Source organism: Taudactylus pleione, unplaced genomic scaffold, assembly GCF_031769625.1.
Source record: "Taudactylus pleione unplaced genomic scaffold, aTauple2 ptg000583l, whole genome shotgun sequence".
Classification (NCBI taxonomy): domain Eukaryota; kingdom Metazoa; phylum Chordata; class Amphibia; order Anura; family Myobatrachidae; genus Taudactylus; species Taudactylus pleione.
Genome location: NW_028284985.1, coordinates 4,429 through 30,301, shown reverse-complemented (window position 1 = coordinate 30,301; position 25,873 = coordinate 4,429). Strand labels below are relative to the sequence as shown.

The 25,873-nt window shown below is 48.2% G+C and overlaps 1 protein-coding gene across 1 annotated transcript in view; it reads left to right on the top strand.

Moving 5' to 3' along the window:
- LOC148481368 (retinoic acid receptor RXR-alpha-like) overlaps positions 1 to 25,668 on the top strand; it is a 150,616-nt gene extending 124,948 nt beyond the window's left edge. The window contains exons 2-3 of the mRNA XM_088453589.1: positions 25,039 to 25,295; positions 25,584 to 25,668. Coding sequence (XP_088309715.1) covers positions 25,039 to 25,295; positions 25,584 to 25,649 — 323 coding nt within the window. The 3' untranslated portion in view covers positions 25,650 to 25,668. The remainder of the gene's footprint in view (positions 1 to 25,038; positions 25,296 to 25,583) is intronic.
- The last annotated feature ends 205 nt before the right edge of the window (positions 25,669 to 25,873 follow it).

The following is a 25,873-nucleotide window of genomic DNA, read 5'->3' as shown; positions in this document are numbered from 1 at the left end:
AGAAGTGACGCTTGCGGGTCACAAACAGGAAGCGGAAGATAGAAATATCTCCATGGTAACCAAAACAAACTCCGCATACAAAACAAATATCATCCCCACCAAAATGTAAACGGAAACCCTAATAAATAGACAAAGCTAAACATAAACAGTAACTGTCTTCTGTGTTCATTTGGGTACGCAGTCAGGATGCCGACGGTCTAAATGCCGACCGTCGGCATCCCGACTGTCTAATCCCGGCAAGGGTCAAATGACAGGCGTCGAAATCCAGATGCCTGTCATTTTACCTACGCCGGGAGCCCAGCATCCCGATTGAAGGTAAGCCGGGCGCGGGCAGCCGCACGGGGGGAGGGTTATGTTAGGGGCTCCCGGGGAGACTTAGGGTTAGGCATCCCCCCGGGACGGTTAGGGCCAGGCTAGGGGAAGGGGGGGGGTTAGGGACCCCTGGGAGGAGGTTAGGGTTAGGCACCCCCCCGGGAGACTTAGGATTAGGCCGCGGGGAAGGGGGGGGGTTAGGGTTAGGCATTTGGGGGGGAGGTTAGGGTTAGACACCCCTAAGGGAGGGTTAGGGTTAGAGGGGTTAGAAAGATTAGCGGTACTTACCTGAATACAGATGTATCCCTAATGTCTGGAGCAAAAAGAGAGACTGCCCAACTCTGATCCACCAAAAAAACTTTCACCAAAGTTTATCACAACATATAGAACTAAAATTTGTGGGACTCCTAAAGCCAGGTGCTCTACAAACAATGCATATATGTAAAAACACATTGATACATCCCTTCTGTTGATGGTTGAGGATGGCACGTATATCCAGATCAATCTTCTCGACTCAAATATGAGGAGGACATGCAAAGAAAACAAATATAAACCTATATAGTTCAGTTCTCTTTTTGTGCAAACACAAAAGAATCAAGTAAATCTTCTTTATCCACTCTGTACACCGGTGAGAAATACTCAGTATACCATGGCTCACACTTCTGAGGGTAGTATCCCACGTATCAAGGTATCTTTACCACCGGAGTAAACCAGGTGATTCAGTGTCAAGGGGATACAGAAGACGTACCACACTCACTATAGGTGCAGAAGTTTTCCAATATATAAAGGTTTCTTTAAGACTGTATATGAAATCCAAAGACCGAGGGTGTACCCTACTCACGATCAATGTAGCAAATGATACTTACCTGAATTTATGCGGCCGGCGGTAAATCATGCCGATCCCGTTCATTTGACGATGAAGGCATCTCGCGTCTTTTTCGTTATCTCTCAAGAAGTGAGGTCTCTTATGATCACTTTTCCATCAATATTCTTGAGTTGTAGAGTCCGCACTTGAGTCATCAGAAATAAATAGTCCAATGTCCAAATATATAAAACCATATAATTTACCTAAAACAGAAACCCCATTAATATCAAAAATTTACATTTCAAATAAACCCTCAAGAAAAACATCTTAAGAACCAATTCAACTCAGAATCCTGATTTAGGCCATAAGGCTGTAATGTTTTATATGTGTAGATATAATTCATCTCGGCCTTCGCTAAAGAGGAAGTTAAATCATCAACTCTCATTAGTTTTTACAATTTTTAACCCATAAAAGCCTACTAATTCTGAGTGAGAACAGCCATGTACCTCTTTACAATGATTGGAAAGGGCAATGGGTGTCCAGACCCTTCTTTATATTCCCAAGACTTAAGTAAGATTTTCACGGGTCCGTAAGAAAAGACAAGGGGGTAAAGCAATAGAAATACTGTACACCAGCAAGCCGGAGAGGACACAATAGGACACCTACCTGTATTCTAAAAGTAGAATCACAGCGCCCGGAGAAAAAGGTCCACGCCATTCTTTCATTCTGTAAAAGTTTTATTTCGCTTAATATTGTGCCAGTTAAAAGAAAAAAACGCTAGGTGTCAGGTCTTCTTTTATTACAGTCCGGCAGTACACACAGACAGTCCCACTAGAACCGGAGTCAGGGAACTTTTTTACCTTTTACCCCAAAATATATTTAGATACGATGACGTTACCCCCTTGATTTGAAAGGTAGGAAATCATATAGTAGTGCCCCCATATAATGCCCCTGTAGTGCCCCCATATAATGCCCCTGTAGTAGTGCCCCCACATAATGCCCCTGTAGTAGTGCCCCCATATAATGCCCCTGTAGTAGTGCCCCCATATAATGCCCCTATAGTAGTGCCTCCATATAATGGCCCTGTAGTAGTGCCCCCATTTATTGCCCCTGTAGTGCCGCTTGTACAAAAAACCCACTTACCTTAATCCCCGCTCCTGCATCCGCCGCCGTCCTGTCCTCCCGGCTGCTCCTCGGAACTATGGGAGAGACGTCATGACATCTCTCCCATAGTGCGCATGGAGAGAGGCGGAAGCTGGAGTTCAGAAGAGAACTCCAGCCTCCGGCTAACGCAGCGCTGCAGGGAAAGAGCTGGACGCCCGCTGGTAATAACATCTCAGCAGGCATTCGGCTTAGAGCCTCCCTGCGGCACAGCCGGGCATCCACATGAATCATTCTATAATGATTCATATGCATGACCGGCGGTCCGTCCATTACCCCCAGGAATTTCATTTTTACCCCCTGTGGGGTAATTTACCCCTGTTCCCCGACCACTGCACTAGAGCGATGCCGCCCGCTGTCTGTGACAACGCGCCAGTGACAAAGTTACGTTGCGTTCTCACTGTCCCCAGAACTTAGGAGTCTATGGCCCTGATTCAGAGTCGGACGCTCTGACCAGAGCGCTCGCTCTGAATCAGGGCCCACCTCCATAAATATGGAGCGTCCTCCTGGACGCTCGTATAGCTGTGGGTCACCACCCACAGCCTATATGAGCGTGCAGGATGATGGTCGCAATGGTCTTGACCATCGCGACCATCGCCAGTGCGAGCAGAAGCCTGCGGTTCAGTTTTTCAACCGCAAGGCCAGGAGTGATTTTGGCTCTATCAGAGCCCAAATCACTCCCACTGACATCACTAGTGATGTCAGTGGGGCCGGCTTCTGACGGTAGGCGTTCCCTTGGGAACGCCTCCGTCTGGCTGGCACGCCCGCCAAAGGGGGCGTGCTGTCAATCAACATCGACAGCACGCCCCTTTGATCAGACACAACGAGCGAAGGAAAGTCCTCCGCTCGTCGCGTCTCGCGCATGCGCAGTGCACACCATCGACCCACTTGCGAGCGGACAGCCGCTCGCGAGTGGGTCTGAATGAGGCCCAATGTACTAAGCTTTGAAGAGAGAAAAAGTACCAACCAAACTGCTCCTGTCACTTTACAGGCTGTGTTTGAAAAATTACAGGAACTTATTGGTTGGTACTTTTATCTCTCTCCAAGGCTTAGAGATGAAGCTACGCATTCTGCACCCTCCCACATTTTGAGCCTGCCGACTCCATGGTTAAACGCGCAGGAAATTTTTGCCCTTTCTCCCCGGCTGGGCGTGTTATAATTTATTTAATTTCCCTAACAGCAGGCCAGTAACCCCTTATTCAGGGAATAACCAGCCTGGGGTATGAGCAGACCTCAGTATTACACAGAGCTGGCAGCTTGAGCTGATCTCTTGTCCCAGGTGATCCCCCCCCGGTTGGCGTCAGTGAAAGGGTTAGCAGCGTAGCCGTGGCAGCCCCCTGTGTCTGTGCCGGTAGGGGGCTGCCCCCTATTATCCGAATGACTTTAATCTGCAGATGTTAGAGAGGGGGGAGGTCCTTGGCTGGGCTAGGCTGGGACAGTATCAGCTGCCTCTTGTCACATCTCCTACAGGAAACCTGCACACTGTGTATAGCCATCAGCTGTTGTCTTTAACCCCTGGCTGCTGGAATGTGCGCGCCGTCAGATAGCTAACCACTCCGGCAACCCGCTGGCCTGTCACATTGGGGACTCCGCACCTCTCGCTGACCCTGGGTAAGTCCTTTTTAGCTCTGTCATCCTTTCCAGGAACAAGCAGGGATCTGGCTGATGTACGGGAGCGTCAGCCAGGCTGGTTAGTTTCATCCACCCGTCAGGTGAGAAGATTGTATAGTCACAACGTCCCCTCAGGATGGTCACTCAGCTGCTCTAGTGCAGAGCAGAAGCCTCTCTATCGCCCTGGCTCAGTGGTAGGCAACTTGTGGAACTGCAGATCCCAGCATGCCCCCGGAGTGGCACCTGTGGCAGGTGGCTGTCATTGGACAGGTGTGTGTGAGAGCATCGCGCTGCTTGTCTGGTCCAGGTATCACGTGACACCTGGACAGCGGCTTGTCACAGTTTATCCTGTCCCAGGTATATATGGTCACTGTCTCTTCCTGCTGATACAGCTCTCAGTTCCCTGTATGGGGGGGGGGGGTGGGGGGTTATCCAAAGGTGCCCCATTTACAGTAGATGCCCTTAATCATTCTGGCTTATTTTAGTTTTTGCTGTGATTGAACCACAACTACTAGCATGCAGCTCAGGCAAGTTGAGGGCATGCTGAGACTTTTTGTTCACCCATAGCTGAGGAGTTAAGGTGCATACACACACAACGATTTTTTGAACGATTATCGTTAAACGATATCGTTTAACGATAATCGTTTGAAAAAATCGTTCACTTTCTGAGTCAAAAGATGAACGATTATTGTTCATGCGCGTTCACGTTTGTAGTTCAGTCAGACTTGTCAACTCAACGATTTTCATTAAGTTAATATGCAATAATCGTTTTTGTAGTTCATAAAAATCGTTCATTACATTTAAGTGAACATAGTAAATGAACAACTTTAGTAAACGATTTTAGTTCATTTTTTCAAGGTAGAAAATAGTTTACTAAAATCGTTCATTAACTCAATCGTTGTGTGTGTGTGTGTGTGTGTGTGTGTGTGTGTGTGTGTGTGTGTGTGTGTGTGTGCGTGCAGCTTTACACTTTTGTTATATGATATGACCTGGAGGAGAGATGCGATGAGCGCTGATTATTATCTGTGTATTAGTACTGGGTCACCCCGCGGCCCCTCAGTCAGATACAAATGAAAGCAGGCACATGGCACCCGGAGGGAGTACTGTGTATTAAAAATCGTTTCCCAACATGTACCGAGACCGCGGTGACTGCGCTTTCCATGTAATATGCATCAGCAAATAGTGTTAAACTGTGACTTTGGGCAGGTATAATGGAAGCGGTGTGAATAGTGTTTTGGCGGTCTGTGTCTGCGATTTATACAGCTCAGGTTGTATTAATGGTAGAGAGAGACCTTGTCGTGTTAATGTTTTTCCTCTCCATTATTTGAACTTTTCTGTTTGTGGGCTTCACGGCGTCTCCACAAGAGTCTGGCGCAGCAGTCAGTCTCGTCTGTGTGATTTACTCATGGCGTCTGTCGGTCTGTCTGAGCTGTAGACTGTCTGACTGTAGGGACCAGCAGCGTATTTCTGCACTACATGGGGTAAATTAATGAAGCACAATACACATTATAAAATGACTATGTTGAAGTTGGTGTAGTCCAGTGAAAGTTCCAATGTTCTGATTGGCTACATGTTGAACTAGTCCTGTGAGTGCTTTAATGCTCTGATTGGCTACAGGTTGGCCTAGTCCTGTAACTGTGCTAATGCTCTGATTGGCTGCAGGTTGGCCTAGTCCTGTAACTGTGCTAATGCTCTGATTGGCTGCAGGTTGGCCTAGTCCTGTAACTGTGCTAATGCTCTGATTGGCTGCAGGTTGGCCTAGTCCTGTAACTGTGCTAATGCTCTGATTGGCTACAGGTTGGCCTAGTCCTGTAACTGTGCTAATGCTCTGATTGGCTGCAGGTTGGCCTAGTCCTGTGAGTGCTCTAATGCTCAGATTGGCTACAGGTTGGTCTAGTCCTGTGAGTGCTCTAATGCTCTGATTGGCTACAGGTTGGTCTAGTCCTGTAACTGTGCTAATGCTCTGATTGGCTGCAGGTTGGCCTAGTCCTGTGAGTGCTCTAATGCTCAGATTGGCTACAGGTTGGTCTAGTCCTGTGAGTGCGCTCATGCACTGATTGGCTGCAAGTTTGTCTAGACCTGTAACTGTGCTAATGCTCTGATTGGCTACAGGTTGGTGTAGTTGTGTGAGTGCTCTAATGCTCTGATTGGCTACAGGTTGGCCTAGTCCTGTAACTGTGCTAATGCTCTGATTGGCTACAGGTCGGTCTAGCCCTGTGAGTGCTCTAATGCTGTGATTGGCTACAGTGGCGTAAGTTCATTCTAGACACCCGGAGGCAAGTTATAATTTGTTTCCCCCTCGTCACAGCCGCTGGCACTGTAATGTAGCATGTCGCAGGCAGATACACCCGCAGTTGCACACAGAATATAGGCATGCCGCATATCATTATAATCAGCAGAAGCTGCTGTGCACTCTGTATGCAGCACTGTGTGAATAAGACGCATGTGAAGGGGAAAATTTGCTTGAAAATATGCTCTGCGCTCGCGCGTTGTGTCACACAGAGGATAGGAGTATGTGGACACATCTGTATGCGTTAGTCACAGATAAGATTGTGTATGTGCAATTAGCATGATGCTCAGAGGCCTCCTGATACCCCTGATGGAGGCGAAAGCCACCTGATGTGGGGTGGGAAGCCTCCTGATACCCCTGATGGAGAGGAAAGCCACCTGATGTGGGGTGGGGAGCCTCCTGATACCCCTGATGGAGAGGAAAGCCACCTGATGTGGGGTGGGGAGCCTCCTGATACCCCTGATGGAGAGGAAAGCCACCTGATGTGGGGTGGGGAGCCTCCTGATACCCCTGATGGAGGGGAAAGCCACCTGATGTGGGATGGGGAGCCTCCTGATACCCCTGATGGAGGCGAAAGCCTCCTGATACCCCTGATGGAGGGGAAAGCCACCTGATGTGGGGCGGGGAGCCCTCCTGATACCCCTGATGGAGAGGAAAGCCACCTGATGTGGGGTGGGGAGCCTCCTGATACCCCTGATGGAGAGGAAAGCCACCTGATGTGGGGTGGGGAGCCTCCTGATACCCCTGATGGAGGGGAAAGCCACCTGATGTGGGGTGGGGAGCCTCCTGATACCCCTGATGGAGGGGAAAGCCACCTGATGTGGGATGGGGAGCCTCCTGATACCCCTGATGGAGGCGAAAGCCTCCTGATACCCCTGATGGAGGGGAAAGCCACCTGATGTGGGGCGGGGAGCCCTCCTGATACCCCTGATGGAGAGGAAAGCCACCTGATGTGGGGTGGGGAGCCTCCTGATACCCCTGATGGAGGGGAAAGCCACCTGATGTGGGGTGGGGAGCCTCCTGATACCCCCGATGGAGGGGAAAGCCACCTGATGTGGGGCGGGGAGCCCTCCTGATACCCCTGATGGAGGGGAAAGCCACCTGATGTGGGGTGGAGAGCCTCCTGATACCCCTGATGGAGGGGAAAGCCACCTATATACTTTTTCAATAAAGTGCATACATATTTATACTTCCCCCCCCCCCCCCCCCCAATATTGAGTTCTGGATCCAGACACACAAAAATAAAATACAAAATACATAAATAGTATCAATAATCAAACATGTCGTTTAGTAATTATATCCAGAGGAACATGATCTGTATCTACCAGCGAAAAGATTGTATCCAAAAATATCCGCACTGCACTTGTTACTTTATAGCTGTCAGCACAGAGTTATATCCAATACGAAATTGGTGTAACTTCCTTTTAGTTTTTAGAGTATCTTAGTGGAGCAATTATTCATTGGATGTGTATCACAATGTATATAGCGGTGTGTTCCACTAAAACGCTGCTATGCAGAAAGAAATCGCTGAGCACTTGTAGTTATGTACAGTCTCGTAAATGTCAAGTGCATCAGTGCTTTAAATTCCGTGCAGCATGTCTGAGACCTATATTACATCTCAGTACGGGCAGCTTTCAGAGCACTTTGCTTGCTCCGTGTGGGCGCAATATGACGCACTGTCCTAGTTAAGGTGAGGCTGACGGGCAGTAGATAAACAGTTACCATATATATGTCTCTCACTGCCTCTGCATTGGACTTGCGACCCCCGTTTAAGTGCTGCCAAAGCCGGTATAGCCAATAGTGTCCAGGCCAGGATCCTATATCAGGAGCACTCTGACTCTACGCGTTTCTCCGCCTCAACTAGAAACGGCGGCTTCCTCAGTTTGCCCAGTCTGCTGCCGACTGCATCACATACCAGGAAGTTGCTCCACCAAACATCTGCCCCTAGACTCAGTCGATAGTGCCCCAGGCCCCCGCCTCCATGCCCTCTTACCCGCAGCTCCGTTCGATGCATTCTTGTTGACATCCAGCTCCTGTAATTAGAACTGCTGTCACGCTAATACTCGGAACAGCCACTCAGGACTCTGCTGCATGGGTCCACGGCAAGGGCTGTCACCAGGGAGGAGTGGGACAGAGAGTTGTTGGTGAGGGGATGCATCGGGACTGCTGCACGGGTCCGAGTCGAGGCTAGGGCTGCCGCCAGGGAGGAGTGAGACAGGGTTGTGGGTGAGGGGGGCGCTGGCTGTGTCAAACTGACATAAGTAGCTTCTGAGGAGCAGCGATACCAATGAGTAGGGGCAGGCCCATGTACTGGGCGGCCATGATGGTACATAGTTACAGCCACAAATGGGGTGAATATATTGTGGGCAATGGAGGAGGTGCCCCTTCAGTGCTGGAGCCCAACGGCAGGCGCCTCCATTGTCTCCCATAGTTCCGCCCCTGATTGGCTACAGGTTGGTCTAGTCTTTTGGTTAATCTAATGCTCTGATTGGCTACATGTTGGACTAGTTCTGTGAGTGCTCTAATGCTCTGATTGGCTGCAGACTGACCTAGTTCTGTGAGTGTTGTAATGCACTGATTGGCTACAGGTTGGCCTCGTCCTGTGAGTTTTCCAATTCTCTGATTGGCTGCTAGTCGACCTAGTCCTGTGACTGCTCTAATGTTCTGATTGGCTGCAGGTTGGTCTAGTCCTGTGACTGCTCTAGTGTTCTGATTGGCTGCAGGTTGGTCTAGTCCTGTGACTGCTCTAATGTTCTGATTGGCTACAGGCTGGTCTAGTCATGAGAACATTGTAATGCTCAGATTCACTTGTAGCCACAACTGCCTCAGAGTAGCTTCTACACGGGAAATCAATAAAAAATACATTGAAAACAATAAAATGCTGTTCCAAGCGGGCATACCTCGCAACATTTACTTTTGGGCAATCGGGTGAGTGCATCACCAGCGCTTCAGACGCCGGGCCGCACCCAATCCTTTTCCCCTCCCCAGAGGCTGTTTATGTGCACCACCGGATAACCACAGCTCTGGAACCTCAGGACAGTCCCGCCTCAGCTGGGTGGGTATGCCAATGAGCGAGACGCATTTTCAGTAACGTCAATTTTTGCAACTTAGCAACTTTTAAAACAATTTTGTATGATCATTAGTATATATTCCCCTCTGGATATGAGCGATTAGCGAATATCACAGCGAAAGCACCAACAGCGGCATTCTAGCCGAACAAGTTCATCTTTGTCAGGGATCAGACGGGTCAAAAAGTCGAATTGTGCAGGATAAAGAACAGCGAGTGGGCGCAGTAATTAGTCAGCAAACCTTGGAAAGACAAAGCTGCCCTGCAAGGGAAGCAGACAGCAGCTTACCATTACTCCTTACACGACCTATAGATGCTGGGCCGCAGCTCATGCGTCTCCTATATGGCGTTGTCATGGGAACGCACCACAAATGGGATATGGATGTTGCTGGCGCTCCACGCTGCTTGGCCGGCACAATAGATTGCAACCTTGAGGAAACACGTTCCTGTTATTCTCAACCCAACATTTCTACGAGAGCAGGGAAAGTGGAGGGAGGGGGGGGTTCAGGGTGGTTGCTACATGACCAGACATGATGGAGGGAGCCTATTCCACGCCACCCTACCGTGTCTACATCGCTGTGTTTGAGGCGTGTCTGTCAGCTTGCGCACGGTGGGGCCATTCTGTGAGAAGAACCAATAATTAGCCTTACTCACTGGCGATCTTAGGAAATTTTGGTCCCACCCACAAAATGGCTGCCTCCACAGTGTGTCAGCATGGGGTACCCTGTACGTGGGCTGTTCTTGGGATGGAGGTGAAGCTATATTTAAAAACAAGAAATGTTTTTGCTGCTTTTAAAGGGTCATCATGGACTTTGGCCGCAAAGAGCGTGAGCCCGGACCGCTGTCTGCAGAACTGGGGGCTGTTACACATATGCAGCCCTATAGCTGCATCACATTCCCAACATTCCCAATACCGAGCCGATTGGTTTTGTCATCGGCAGCATGTATTGGCCGCTTTACAATTAAAAAAACTTTCTATTGTGTCGTTGCCTATCCAATCAGCAGTAAAACAAATCCTCACCCCTCTCTGTCTCTCCTATAACAACGCTGCGGCTTCTTTCATTATCTGCTCGCTCGCCGAGTTCCTTTTAGTCTGGAGCATGGAAACACAGGGAGCTAATTAGTCATCCCGTAACCAACTATTATTTTCCCCGCCGTGGAAAGTGGGAGGCAATTGAAAGAGAGTCTGTAGTGAAATTTGCAGCACCGCCCTATTCCAAGAAGGATTATTGTAATTATTATTTTGGTTTGTTTACGTAGTGCGCCGTATTGCGCTGCGCTGTGCAGAGAATGTTCTATCGATGGCATCGGTCCTTCATTCATATACTTTATATACTGAAATACCTGGTTTTGTACCAGTACTGCGTTTGGTCCCTGATTGTAAGCGCTGCGGATACTGCTGGTGCTATATACGGAAATGATAATATTGTATGTAGTCTGTATGTACATATCATTGTTTTCCAGTTACATAGATTTAGGCATTTAACCTGCAAATGTACAGTAGACTTGCTCAGTGTTTTCCTCTGCGCATTTGCCCACGAAACACTGCGCATACGCTCTGATGGTTACCGCCGGGGGTCTCATATCACCATTGCATGGAGATCCGCGCAATTTTAATGGGTGTTTCTGGGTGGTAGGTCAGGGGCTTGGCTACCACACACAGACGCTTCGCAGTCTTGCCGGTGTCAGCAACGGCATCTACAGACACAGTTCCACTGGCACCGGCGGCCATAGGCAGGTGCAGTGTCCGATGGTGTGCTCGTAGGTCCGACGATAGTCCGTCTTTGTACGCACATCGGCAGATTAACACCGCTACTGTAACTGCGCCCAGCTCTGTATCACCCCATCTGCCTGCTGCTCTCCATCTGTCTTGGCATGCTGGGACTAATAGTTCCTCACTGGCTGGAAAGCCACAGGCACTGTTAACCTGTTGATAAGATATACGGGTCTATGTACTTGGAGAGAAATAAATTGGATGGAGATAAACTACCAACCAATCAGCTCTTCTCATTTTACAAAAACAGCCTGTAACATGGCAGTTAGGAGCTGATTGGTTGGTGCTTTATCCCTCTCCAAAGCTTAGTACATAGATCTCTATATAGTGGCAATGCCAGGTGATAGGGATCAGGGTGCAGTGTTTGCAGGTGAGGTATGTAATATAGTATTACAGAGTGGAGGGGCTCAGCGCCAGGGGAGGGGCACTGTCTGCAAAGACAATATATAGCCCACTGGTGGATCGCGAGCATTTGCACGTAGCAATGTTATTATGTCATTATTACTTTATTCATAATGGTTTTCCATGGCTACATTGCTCCTCAGTTTCTTCTGCTCATCTGTGAATATTATATCAGGGTTAAGCTGCTGCGATTTGCCTTATAATAGGCCTTTCATGTGCTCGGCAATCTCTCCCGGCCAGATAGCGAGAATCAGGTGAAGGTTATGTGACATGTAAAGAAAGGGATCACTAATGAAATGCTTTTATGTAATGTTCCTTTTGTTTCATTATTCATCGGAGCTGTATGTTCTTATTGCCAGAGGCAGAGCATTGTAACAGCGCCTCGCGCGCATAAAGGCGTACTCTGGGCTCTGGAAATGGGCAACCACAGTCCCCCCTGACTCATATCACTCGCTGGACCCAGGTGAACGGAGGACAGCGGCCACGCGTAGGCGCAGACACTTACACAGTTTACGTTGCCCATAAAAAGCACATAGCACAATGAGGAAGTCGTTACCAGGGATTTGTCAGATTTCGCTATGTATACGTGTTTGTTGACGGAAAATCCGCATGCAGATTTAACACTAGGACGTGGGCAGATAGTCATGGATGAGCCAGACAGCTGCCAGGGCATGCTGTTACTTGTAGTTCCACAGTCTAGAGCTCCAGCCTCGAACGTTCCACAGCTGTCACTTTGATCTTGGCCATGGTGCAGAGGTATCCACGGTCATCTTTGCCGCCAAGGCGTCAAACGCGCGCATGCATTATGGCTTGTGATTTTCCGCGTACGCCAGGTCGCAGCAGCATTGGCACCATGCGATTCCCATGGATTGCGGGAACGGACCAGACGCACGCCCCCATTCACGGGGTGTGTGACTCGTAGCATATGTGCCGTTGCAAAAGTCGCAGCAGCGGCAAAGATGAGCGTGGACACAACTGTACAATCCATAGGTGCTATAGCACTTGTCGAGTCGGACACAGCGGAGCAATGTTATTCGTTTGCTCATGTGTCTGAGTCGCACCGCGCCTGAGTCCTGGCTTTGCACGTGCAGAGTTGCAGTACAGATTTGGACGCACGGTAGCAAAAGGGTGTTGGAAATGTATGCGGCATTCCTGGGAGGTAACGGGGATGGCTAATCAGACTCACGGAGATTGTACCCTTAACGCCCAAAGTGTCATTCAGCCCTGCTCAGTCATCTCATGAGAGGACCAACGCTTTGCGCAATAAGTTACATGTTATCATACTGTCTTTGCCATGGAAAAGTGCATAGCGTTAGCCGCTGCCCTGTGCCGATGACATTTATCAATGTAATGTGTGTATGTATTTACTTATTCCTTTTACTTTTGAAATATGTTGGGTGTTTGTTTCTGTTTGATGGCTTGTGAGTGGTCAGATGCGGGACGGACCCTCTTTCAGCTGATCATAAGCTTCCTGGAGAACAGAGGAGGAGACAGCAGGGGGTCCCGGCAGATTCGTGTTACCACTTCACAGCCTTGTGGTGTCAGACCTGTGGCAGTAACTGATATGTTTTGAAAGGGACACACCGGGGGTCTCTGCAGAAGGTTAGGGTTAGGAGGTCCGGGCCCTGGCTTGCCCCAGGTCTGTTTACCCAGAAACACAGGACTCGGGAGTTATTTATCATCCCCATAACCCCACACCCCTGGGATGCTTTCCTAGAACCTGTTTCCAGCTGTGAACAACTCATTTACTCATTAGAAACTGGAGTCACAATAATCTGTCTCTAGTAACCAGGCCTTGGGCATCGGTGAACACGCGGAGATGGGACGGGAAAGTGAGAGCGTTTATGAAGCAAGGATTACAATGTACGAGATCTTCTCCAACCTTGTGCTGACAGCAAAGGCAAAGAAAACGGTTGGGGTTAGAATAGAGCCTGGATCTTTTGGGAAATGTTGTGTTATTGTGGGACGATGGGGAATACGGCCGCCTGGCGTCTGCTGTTTGCAGCACTCGGATCAACGTGACTTTGTATGAATTATACTTCAGCAGGAACGAGACTAACTCATTCCTACAGGCCCCTCCGAACCTTTAGCCGTCTCCATGGAAACCTCATTTCATCTCTTCACATCCAAACTGATTGCAACTTGTGTGTACCGCCGAGCGGGATCCGCCGCTGCTTCTGCTGTTCACAAATGCGCAACTGCTCCATCCATCTAGCTGGAGGAAAGTGAGATAGACGACAACATTGTGCACTGAAACTTTCATTACTCACAGGGGAGTTTTACTGAGAAGCATCTCTTAGGGGGAGGGGGGAGATGTACTAACACTTGGAGAGTGATAAAGTACCAGCCAGTCAGCTCCTGTCACTTTACAGGCTGTGTTTGGAAAATGACAGTTAGGAGCTGATTACATTATCTACATTCACTTTATGACTTTTCAAAGCTTAGTACTTCTGGCCCTAGTTCACTAGAAGTACGTCCATGAATTACACAATATGCAGGCTTATGCGTGAGAAAGCAGCCTATCCATTCACTAGGAGCCAGTGACATCACTGAGAATGCAGCCAATCCATTCACTAGGAGCCAGTGACATCACTGAGAGTGCAGCCTATCCATTTACTAGAAACCAGTGACATCACTGAGAATGCAGCCTATCCAGTCACTAGGAGCCAGTGACATCACTGAGAATGCAGCCTATCCAGTCACTAGGAGCCAGTGACATCGCTGAGAATGCAGCCTATCCATTCCCTAGGAGCCAGTGACATCACTGAGAATGCAGCCTATCCAGTCACTAGGAGCCAGTGACATCACTGAGAATGCAGCCTATCCGATCACTAGGAGCCAGTGACATCACTGATAATGCAGCCTATCCGGTCACTAGGAACCAGTGACATCACTGAGAGTGCAGCTTATCCAGTCATGAGGAGCCAGTGACATCACTGAGAATTTTTGCCACCTTCGGTACTTTCTTGAGGGGGCTTTTTAAAAGTGAGGAAGTATGGGATTACTAGTCTGTGTTTCGCCTATATAATGGCTGCCTGTGCCTTCTGCAGGACAGAATCGAAGTTCACTCCTGTCTGTCCCTGTGCACAGAAAACACAGGTCCTGCTTTGCACGTCAGGATGTTCTGCAGTAGCTGAGGCCATTCTGTATAATGCCAGCTGTTAGGGGAGACTTCCCCACCACCTGCTTCTGCTTCCAGTGGATGTTTCATTCCTGCTGATATTGGAGCCACCAAGATGAATTGTGTGGCAGCCATGGACCTCGCCCGTTTTCCCCTTTTCTGGCGCTCCTGCGGGCGTGCGGACATGTAATGGCACTCGGATCATAAGACAGGAAATGCCTGATCAGCTTGCATTGCATTGTTGTCAGCGGCGGATTTAGAGCGTGTTCTGTGTTGGGGGAGGGGGCAGAGTTTAAGAATTTGCTTCTGCAATCTAAACATAAGTTCCTTTATCATGTAGTCTGTGTACATTGTACTCTGCTGCTTTAGTGCAATCGTATTAGACATCACACCTGCAGTTCCTAAACACGCGAGGGTTGTTAGATAATTGGGAATTCGGCCAACTCGCCCGAACGCCCCAAGAGTAGACGAGTCTTCCTCAGACAAGCGGGTGGTCGATCCGACTCAAAGACGCGATTCGCTGTAAATTGTGCCATGGTGGCCCGCCGCACGTCACGGTTGCTGTGAAGCGTGAGCAGGCAGTACTGACGTGATTTACAGCGCCACGCTCCGCCTCCAACTTTACCTGGGCGACCCAGGTAAAATTCAGCAAATATGAAAATGGTATTACAGGTATTATTGGTGACTAATGATTGCTTAGCTAAAGGGAATATTAAACCCACTGATCCAACTTTCTGGTGCTTTATATTTCTGTACATCGTAAATTATACCTCATAGGCATAGAAATCCTTTCTTCACATGTTCTCCATACTGCTTAGTCTGCAGCAGACTGTGGGGTCTATGGGCCTGATTCAGAGCGCTTGCAAGCGGGTCGATGGTCGGCCAGTGCGCAAGCGTGGCGTGCGTGAGCCCCGGAGCGAGTGAGAACTTCACTCGCTCCGGGGCTCGCTACAAAATGGGGCGACTGTCGATGTTGATCGACAGCTCGCCCCTTTTTGTAGGTGGGGAGGGGGGGTGGCTGCACAAACACAGGCGTTCCATTAGGAACGCCTGCCGTTTGTGGGCGGCCCTACTGACATCATTCGTGATGTCAGTAGTGAACTTCCAGGAAGTTCACTCGGGTTTGTGGGAACTGAGACCCTACCACAAGGCCCTATGTACTAAGCCGTGGATGGAGATAAAGTACCTTGGTACATAGGGATCTATGTATCAGACTTGGTGACAAAGTGGCGCCACCTAGCAGGTACATTTCAAGAAAAACACTGTAGTGCCAGTTTAGTATTATCAGACAAGGTGGGTTGGGCGAGCGACACTCTGGTACTTCACAACGTTTTACTCCGATGCATCCGTTAGGAGCACTACCGCTATCGCTGTCTATGTGGGGTTAGTAACACAGGGTTTTTATGAACAGCAGCATTTGCCAGTCTGCAGTCTACTCCGAAATGTATTTATAATGTGCTCTGCCAGGTGCTGCATTATTAATATAAATATATATAAAAAAAAAATTATATATATATAATGTGCTCTGCCAGGTGCTGCATTATTAATATAAATAAGCTATGTAGAGGTGTTGTGCCCACAGACATCCGTCGCCTTTTAGCAGATCCTCGCCATGAAACGTGTCTGCGCTCACACTTCCTGTTCTGTGCCCCAGTATTGCCACATGCCCATCCGTCCCACGTCATGTCCCTTCCTTTATGATGACTCAATGTCACTACAGATTCTCCATTGGAAAGTTCAGTTTGGGAAACAGAAGAATCTGCCCACATCCACTACAAATGTGCTAAGTGCAGCAATATAAGACACTGCCGGGTACTGTACATAAAATATGCAGCAATATAAGACACTGCCAGGTACTGTACATAAAATATGCAGCAATATAAGACACTGCCGGGTACTGTACATAAAATATGCAGCAATATAAGACACTGCCGGGTACTGTACATAAAATATGCAGCAATATAAGACACTGCCAGGTACTGTACATAAAATATGCAGCAATATAAGACACTGCCAGGTAGTGTACATAAAATATGCAGCAATATAAGACAGTGCCGGGTACTGTACATAAAATATGCAGCAATATAAGACACTGCCAGGTAGTGTACATAAAATATGCAGCAATATAAGACACTCCCGGGGTACTGTACGTAGAATATGCAGCCATATAAAGACACTGCTGGGTACTGTACGTAGAATATGCAGCCATATAAAGACACTGCTGGGTACTGTACGTAGAATATGCAGCAATATAACACACTGCCGAGGTACTGTACATAGAATATGCAGCAATATAAGACACTGCTGTGGTACTGTACATAGAATATGCAGCAATATAAGACACTGCCGGGTACTGTACGTAGAATATGCAGCAATATAAGACCCTGTCGGGTACTGTACGTAGAATGTGCAGCAATATAAGACACTGCCGGGTACTGTACGTAGAATATGCAGCAATATAAGATACTGCCGGGTACTGTACATAGAATATGTAGCAATATAAGAAACTGCTGGGTACTGTACGTAGAATATGCAGCAATATAAGACACTCCCGGGGTACTGTACGTAGAATATGCAGCAATATAAGACACTGCCGGGTACTGTACGTAGAATATGCAGCATTATAACACACTGCTGGGTACTGTACGTAGAATATGCAGCAATATAAGACAATGCCGGGGTACTGTACGTAGAATGTGCAGCAATATAAGACCCTGCCGGGTACTGTATGTAGAATATGCAGCAATATAAGATACTGCCGGGTACTGTACGTAGAATATGTAGCAATATAAGAAACTGCTGGGTACTGTACGTAGAATATGCAGCAATATAAGACACTCCCGGGGTACTGTACGTAGAATATGCAGCAATATAAGACACTGCCGGGTACTGTATGTAGAATATGCAGCAATATAAGATACTGCCGGGTACTGTACATAGAATATGTAGCAATATAAGAAACTGCTGGGTACTGTACGTAGAATATGCAGCAATATAAGACACTCCCGGGGTACTGTACGTAGAATATGCAGCAATATAAGAAACTGCTGGGTACTGTACGTAGAATATGTAGCAATATAAGAAACTGCTGGGTACTGTACGTAGAATATGCAGCAATATAAGACACTGCCGGGTACTGTACGTAGAATATGCAGCATTATAACACACTGCTGGGTACTGTACGTAGAATATGCAGCATTATAACACACTGCTGGGTACTGTACGTAGAATATGCAGCAATATAAGACACTGCTGGGTACTGTACGTAGAATATGCAGCAATATAAGACACTGCCGGGTACTGTACGTAGAATATGCAGCAATATAAGACAATGCCGGGGTACTGTACGTAGAATATGCAGCAATATAAGACAATGCCGGGGTACTGTACGTAGAATATGCAGCAATATAAGACAATGCCGGGTACTGTACGTAGAATAAGCTTCGGAGAAGGGCAGAGGCCATGAGACAGCGTCAGCAAGATCCCTCTTCTGCGACAATGCCGCTATAGACGCAATGCAATATGGAAGTGACCTATGGGGCCAAGCGCCAAAAACTAGGCTTTTTGGGGCTTTGTCCATAGGGTCCATGTTGCACTCCCATTTAGATTAATAGGGACTGCGGTCTGAAGCGCTAATTAGCCATTTGTGGGTGATCTCTCCAGTAGTGATCCGAGCGCACGTGCATCAGCCTGTGCTGTGCACAAAACCGCCGCATCTAGTCCTACATATGCACAGACCGCACTGCCGTTGTCACGCCCCACTGAGAATTCCTTGCGTGAGAACGACCCCATTACAAATGCGCACGATCCTGGAGTGACTGAAATACCACAGTATAGGCGCAGGGTCCGCGCCGCATCTGTCCCAGCTACTGCAGCTTACCGTGTCCTGTACATAATTGTAGCTGATGTGGCCCGTTCAGGAGTAGAGAAGCATATTATATATATATATATATATATATATATATATATATAACACGCATGGGGGGGAAATTACTGAGGAAGTTGTGGGTTTTATAGATCAGAATCTGAAGTAGTACTTGAGCTTTTTACGTTCTGCGTTGGTGATTTTGTTGTTCTAGGATACGGAACAAGCGTGTGAAAGCGAGAGCAGACTATAACATGAATGTAGTAATATTATTATATTATCCTGTCGGTGCCTACATATCTCTATAACCTTTTCACTGCTGTGTAGACAGAAGTGCACCCCCATGTCTTTCACTAATATCATTTTAAAAGGAGTCCCATTGTTAAAACGGTGGCTGCCTCTGTAACCGGTGGCCGCCTCTGTAACCGGTGGCCGCCTCTGTAACCGGTGGCCGCCTCTGTAACCGATGGCCGCCTCTGTAACCGATGGCTCTCTCTGTAACCGATGGCCGCCTCTGTAACCGGTGGCCGCCTCTGTAACCGGTGGCCGCCTCTGTAACCGGTGGCTCTCTCTGTAACCGGTGGCTCTCTCTGTAACCGGTGGCTCTCTCTGTAACCGGTGGCTCTCTCTGTAACCGGTGGCTCTCTCTGTAACCGGTGGCTCTCTCTGTAACCGGTGGCTCTCTCTGTAACCGGTGGCCGCCTCTGTAACCGGTGGCCGCCTCTGTAACCGGTGGCCGCCTCTGTAACCGGTGGCCGCCTCTGTAACCGGTGGCTCTCTCTGTAACCGGTGGCTCTCTCTGTAACCGGTGGCTCTCTCTGTAACCGGTGGCTCTCTCTGTAACCGGTGGCTCTCTCTGTAACCGGTGGCTCTCTCTGTAACCGGTGGCCGCCTCTGTAACCGGTGGCCGCCTCTGTAACCGGTGGCCGCCTCTGTAACCGGTGGCTCTCTCTGTAACCGGTGGCCGCCTCTGTAACCGATGGCTCTCTCTGTAACCGGTGGCTCTCTCTGTAACCGGTGGCCGCCTCTGTAACCGGTGGCTCTCTCTGTAACCGGTGGCCGCCTCTGTAACCGGTGGCTCTCTCTGTAACCGGTGGCTCTCTCTGTAACCGGTGGCTCTCTCTGTAACCGGTGGCCGCCTCTGTAACCGGTGGCCGCCTCTGTAACCGGTGGCCGTCGATCATTAGGTCTACATTGTCTAGATAGACAATGTTTGGGTAGACAATGGAAGATAGACAGGGACCGAAGGTCGACAGGGTCTGAAGGTCGACACATTAAAGGTCGACTGCAAACAAGGTCGACAGGTACTGAAGGTCAACAGGCAATAGGTCTGTTATCTGCTGTCTATTATTTTTTTATGTTTTTTAATCCAATATATTTTTATTGAACATTTTTTATGCATATATCTTCAAAAAAAAAAAAAAAAACACCACAAAAACAATACTGGTAAATTATTTGACTGGTATACAACACTCTTGGGGTATATTTACTAAAGTGCAGGTATATAGAAGCGGAGATGTTGCCCATAGCAACCAGAGTCTTGCTATTATCTTGTAGAAGGTGCTAGATAAATAAGTGGAATCTGGTTGCTATGGGCAACATCTCTTCTATAAATCCGCACTTTAGTAAATACACCTCTATGAGCCTATGCCTCACGCAGTGACGATATTCACGTACATGACCGTTATTTTTCTTACTGCGCGGGCGCGATATTCCCTAAGCGGTCCTACGATGCATGCGTTACAGTGTGTACACACAAATGCGCTGTTGTGATGAGACGCACGGAATCCGAAATGTCGGCCTGGCCGTTCCTGGGCGGGGACAGAATAGCGCACGCATGGAGATGGTCCGTATAATGGGCGTGTCGGTGAAAGTGGTTACATACAGAGACGCTGAACCACTCACACGGGGCCGTACATGGACGGAGAAGCCGCACCTGCCGTACTGCTGGCGCAAGTTTCAATGGTGCGAGCGATCTGTATTACCGGTGTTCGGAAGCTGGGGGTGTTAGGCTCAGCCCCTGCACATTCGGGCACACGGATATACACCGGGGAAGACCTTTTCAGCGCCTTTTGCATTCACTTTATCTCCATCCAAGGCTCAGTAAATAGACCCCTAAGCCTTGGAGAGAGATAAAGTACCAACCAATCGGCTCCGAACTGTCATATTTCAAACACAGCCTGTAAACTGACGTTTAGGGCGCAATATAATTGTTTGAGCTGGCAGCTGTCCCCCCTTCGCGCCCAACGGAGCTATTCAATTGTTACACGATCAGCTGCCAGTGCCGGCATTTCGGCTCGCTACCCCGCAGGTGGCGAGGTGAAAAGCACAAAAAGTGACCCGTTTGGGGCATCCAAAAGGCACTTTTCACAATCGCGCTCAGCACTTTGGTCGGGTGTAGCCATTTTATGCGGCTAATCCCAACCTCTTTGGGCATGATTGGTGCGAAAATCGGCATCAATTGAATATCGCCGTGCAATCTCCCGTCTCTTTAGACGGGCGATCGGGCGCGATAAAACGATTGAATACCGCCCTTAGGAGCTGATTGGTTGCTTCTTTATGTCCGTCCACTTTCTCTCTCCAAGGCTTAGTGCATAGACCCCAAAGTACCAACCATTCAGCTCCTAACTCATGTTACAGGCTGTGCTAGAAAGAGAACAGTTAGGAGCTGATTGGTTGGTACTTTATCTCTATTCACTTTATCTCGCTCCAAGGTTTGATAAATCTCCACCTTAAACTGGGTACACACCTAAGAGAAATACTGGCAGATGATGGTTGTTCATACGCACTGACCAACCATCATCTGTCACCTGGGTGCGGGTCTCGCTGACCAGGGGGCGTGTTGCCCCCCTTCCCCGCGGCCTCTGCAGCAAGTGTACGGGCAGTCGGCTGACCGCCTGTACACACAGCACGGTGGACAGATATATCTGCCATCGGCTCTGCACCTCAGCTGACGCGATATGTCCGCGAACGACGACGTTCACAGACATATCGCTAGTACACACTGGCCGACGCACACAAGATAAATTGGCCGATCAATTGATCGCCCAATATATCTGCCAGTGTGTACCCAGCATTAGTAATGGACACTAAATGCTTTACTAGCGAATCCTCTGCGTGCTGTTTATAATAACCCCCATATTGATGGAAAAGCTCCGTACGCACAATTCATTATTAATGAGCGTCCTGGTGAACATTGTTTTCATTGAGCGTAAATAAGTCATTTCTGTATCCTAACTCATGGCGGGAACCTCATGTATTATTCATTCTGGGATATTTTGTACATACAGTGCAGGAATTATTCTTCTCGTGAAGTTTGAATCTGATTCTGTGCTGAGTAAGAGGAGGCCGTCGCTGTGGAAAGATGGCGGCATTTATAGGAGCTGATCGCCCCAATTCTCATCCCTGAGATCTGCAGCGTTATTACACGTCACTGTCTGCGTCCACCTAACGTTTCCTACGTCCCCAGGTAATGGTCCCTTCTGCAGGACCAGACTGCCTGACCTGTACCCGGCCTCCTCCAGCATTGCACATGCCAAGTCCAGCGCCCGCACTTCTCTGTGGTGGGTACAATAAGTGTTAATAAAAGCCGGTAACGTACGTGAAGTGAACGTGGCAGAAGTGACACGTTGCCCAGAGGCTGATCTTGTGCGCTGCAGGAATCGATGGGGGGAGACATTAATGATGTTGGTTTTTTATTCAATTTTAATCCACTTAGATTATAGAGACTCTTCCCGTTTCCCGTGACGGAGAACGCACAGAATTGTCACATTCGCTGTAACTACCAATTCAATGGCGCCTTTAAAAAAAATGAAACCTGGACACCAGGGGTCGGGAATATGATCATTGAAACCCCTCATATTGGCTTTCACTGTCACTATCTGGTCTTATTTATGTATATAGGATGCAGGTCTTACAATATGTGGATATCCTATTTCCTCTTTATCTTATTTTTATTCCCATGTGATGACATGCACTCTATATGTTATATGAGTAATGTAGCTGTACTCACCTTGGATTATATACATTGTATCGCTCTGTTACCTGTAATTCATTTGTTTCTCCCTCATTCCCTGCCCTGTAATTCACCCACAATATGCTGACCCCTATAATTCATCCCCGTTTCTCTATCTCCCTGTCATTTATTCCCCTCTCCCTCATTTTCCACCCTGTTGTTCATTTCTCCTATTAACCCCCTGATAATTCATTCCCTTTATCACTTCGCCCTTTTAATTCATTCACTCCTTACCCCCTGTAATTCCCTCCCTCTCCCACCACCTCCCTGGAGTTCTTTCCCCTCCCTCTCATTTCCCACCCTGTATTTCATTCCTCCTCCTACTAACCACATAATTCATTCGCCTTTTCACCATATAATTCATTCGCTTTTTCACCATATAATTCATTCACTTCGCCCTTTTAATTCATTCACTCCTTACCCCCTGTAATTCCCTCCCTCTCCCACCACCTCCCTGGAGTTCTTTCCCCTCCCTCTCATTTCCCACCCTGTATTTCATTCCTCCTCCTACTAACCACATAATTCATTCGCCTTTTCACCATATAATTCATTCGCTTTTTCACCATATAATTCATTCACTTCTTACCCCATGTAACTCGCCTCCCTCTGCCACCACCTCCCTGTAGTTCTTTCCCCTCCCATCATGTCACACACTGTAATTCATTCCTCCTCTTGCCAACACCCCCCCCAGGTTATTCATTCACCTTTTCACCATATAATTCATCCACTCCTTGGTTACCTCCTGTAATTCCTTCCCTTTCTTGCCACCCTCCCTGTCATTTATTCCTCTCTTACTCAGTATCTCATTCCTCCTATTAATATCCCCCTATAATTCCTTCCCTTTGTCACCAGCCGCCCTGTAATTCATCCTTTCCTTTCTGGTCCCCCCTATAATTCCTTCCCTTTGTCACAAGCCGCCCTGTAATTCATCCACTCCTTTCTGGTCCCCCCTATAATTCCTTCTCTTTGTCACCAGCCGCCCTGTAATTCGTCCACTCCTTTCTGGTCCCCCCCTATAATTCCTTCCCTTAGTCACCAGCCGCCCTGTAATTCATCCACTCCTTTCTGGTCCCCCCTATAATTCCTTCTCTTTGTCACCAGCCGCCCTGTAATTCGTCCACTCCTTTCTGGTCCCCCCTATAATTCCTTCCCTTAGTCACCAGCCGCCCTGTAACTCGTCCACTCCTTTCTGGTCCCCCCTATAATTCCTTTCCTTAGTCACCAGCCGCCCTGTAATTCATCCACTCCTTTCTGGTCCCCCCTATAATTTCTTCCCTTAGTCACTAGCCGCCCTGTAATTCATCCACTCCTTTCTGGTCCCCCCCTATAATTCCTTCCCTTTGTCACCAGCCGCCCTGTAATTCATCCACTCCTTTCTGGTCCCCCCTATAATTCCTTCCCTTTGTCACCAGCCACCCTGTAATTCATCCACTCCTTTCTGGTCCCCCCTATAATTCCTTCCCTTTGTCACCAGCCGCCCTGTAATTCATCCACTCCTTTCTGGTCCCCCCCTATAATTCCTTCCCTTTGTCACCAGCCACCCTGTAATTCATCCACTCCTTTCTGGTCCCCCCTATAATTCCTTCCCTTTGTCACCAGCCACCCTGTAATTCATCCACTCCTTTCTGGTCCCCCCTATAATTCCTTCCCTTTGTCACCAGTCGCCCTGTAATTCATCCACTCCTTTCTGGTCCCCCCTATAATTCCTTTCCTTTGTCACCAGCCGCCCTGTAATTCATCCACTCCTTTCTGGTCCACCCTATAATTTCTTCCCTTAGTCACTAGCCGCCCTGTAATTCATCCACTCCTTTCTGGTCCCCCCCTATAATTCCTTCCCTTTGTCACCAGCCGCCCTGTAATTCATCCACTCCTTTCTGGTCCCCCCTATAATTCCTTCCCTTTGTCACCAGCCGCCCTGTAATTCATCCACTCCTTTCTGGTCCCCCCTATAATTCCTTCCCTTTGTCACCAGCCGCCCTGTAATTCATCCACTCCTTTCTGGTCCCCCCTATAATTCCTTCTCTTTGTCACCAGCCGCCCTGTAATTCATCCACTCCTTTCTGGTCCCCCCCTGTAATTCCTTCCCTTTGTCACCAGCTGCCCTGTAATTCATCCACTCCTTTCTGGTCCCCCCCTATAATTCCTTCCCTTTGTCACCAGCCACCCTGTAATTCATCCACTCCTTTCTGGTCCCCCCTATAATTCCTTCCCTTTGTCACCAGTCGCCCTGTAATTCATCCACTCCTTTCTGGTCCCCCCTATAATTCCTTCCCTTTGTCACCAGCCGCCCTGTAATTCGTCCACTCCTTTCTGGTCCCCCCTATAATTCCTTCTCTTTTCTTGACACCACCCAGTACTTCCTTCCCCTCTGTTTCTTTTCCCACCTTACTGACCCCCGATACACGACCTCACTGATAAGGACAGAAAAGGCAGGGACAAATCTGATTATCCCACTTGGTAGAGAATGCTGGGATTTGTGGTTCTCCTACAATTGAATACCTCCCAATAAAATACTTTGTGTGTGACCCCTAGCAAATGCAATTGCTCTTGACACTGTGGATTTATTCGATACATTATTAATGGGTTTTTTTTGTTTGTTTTTTGTATTTGCGCAGATTTTTCCACCCAGGTCAATTCCACGTCTCTGAACTCGCCAAGTATCCGTGGTTCTATGAGCGCACCTCTGCTTCATCCGTCCCTCAGCAGTTCCGGGATAAACCCTTCCCTGGGCTCACCCACCCATCTCCACTCACCACTCGGGTCCTCCCTCAATGGAATGGGCCCACCTTTCTCGGTCATCAGCCCGCCCCTGGGACCCCCTATGTCCCTCCAATCCACGCAAGGCATCGGGTATGGCAACGGCAGTCCCCAGGTGAGCTCCGACGGGTTTTTGAACCTGATGATATAGTGAATTATACAAAAAAAATTATAGTTTACTCATATTATCCGTTCAGTAGTTTGTGTAACATATTACACAGACTTTAACCCTACGTTTTTTTTTTCTTTGCCTAATATAAATAATAATGTAAATTATAATGTAAAATAATTTAGGCTGAATGTTGTAAAAATATATCTTTGTCATAGGCCTTTATCTAGTTACTACGATGCTTGCAGTACTCACCATTTAGTACAGTTCCATTATTTGCTTTCTCTTCCCCAGAATTCCTTCATCTACTCCAAAAGCCCTTCCGTCAATCTATTTGAGGTACTACATACAATACGATAGCTTGGGGGCATGGTCAGATGGCAAGGGAAATGTGATTTAATTGAGGGAGCAGCATGACATAAGCAGGGGCGTGCCCGGGTTTGGAAAGGGCAGAAAACCTGACCCGCGCTGAGGAAAAGCAAAACGGTTTCCCCTGCAAGGCACAAAACAGCATTTTTATAGCTTTCTTTTTTCAGTGTATGATTAGAGCTGGCCGAGGTTGTCCAGGAAATATGAATCACTCA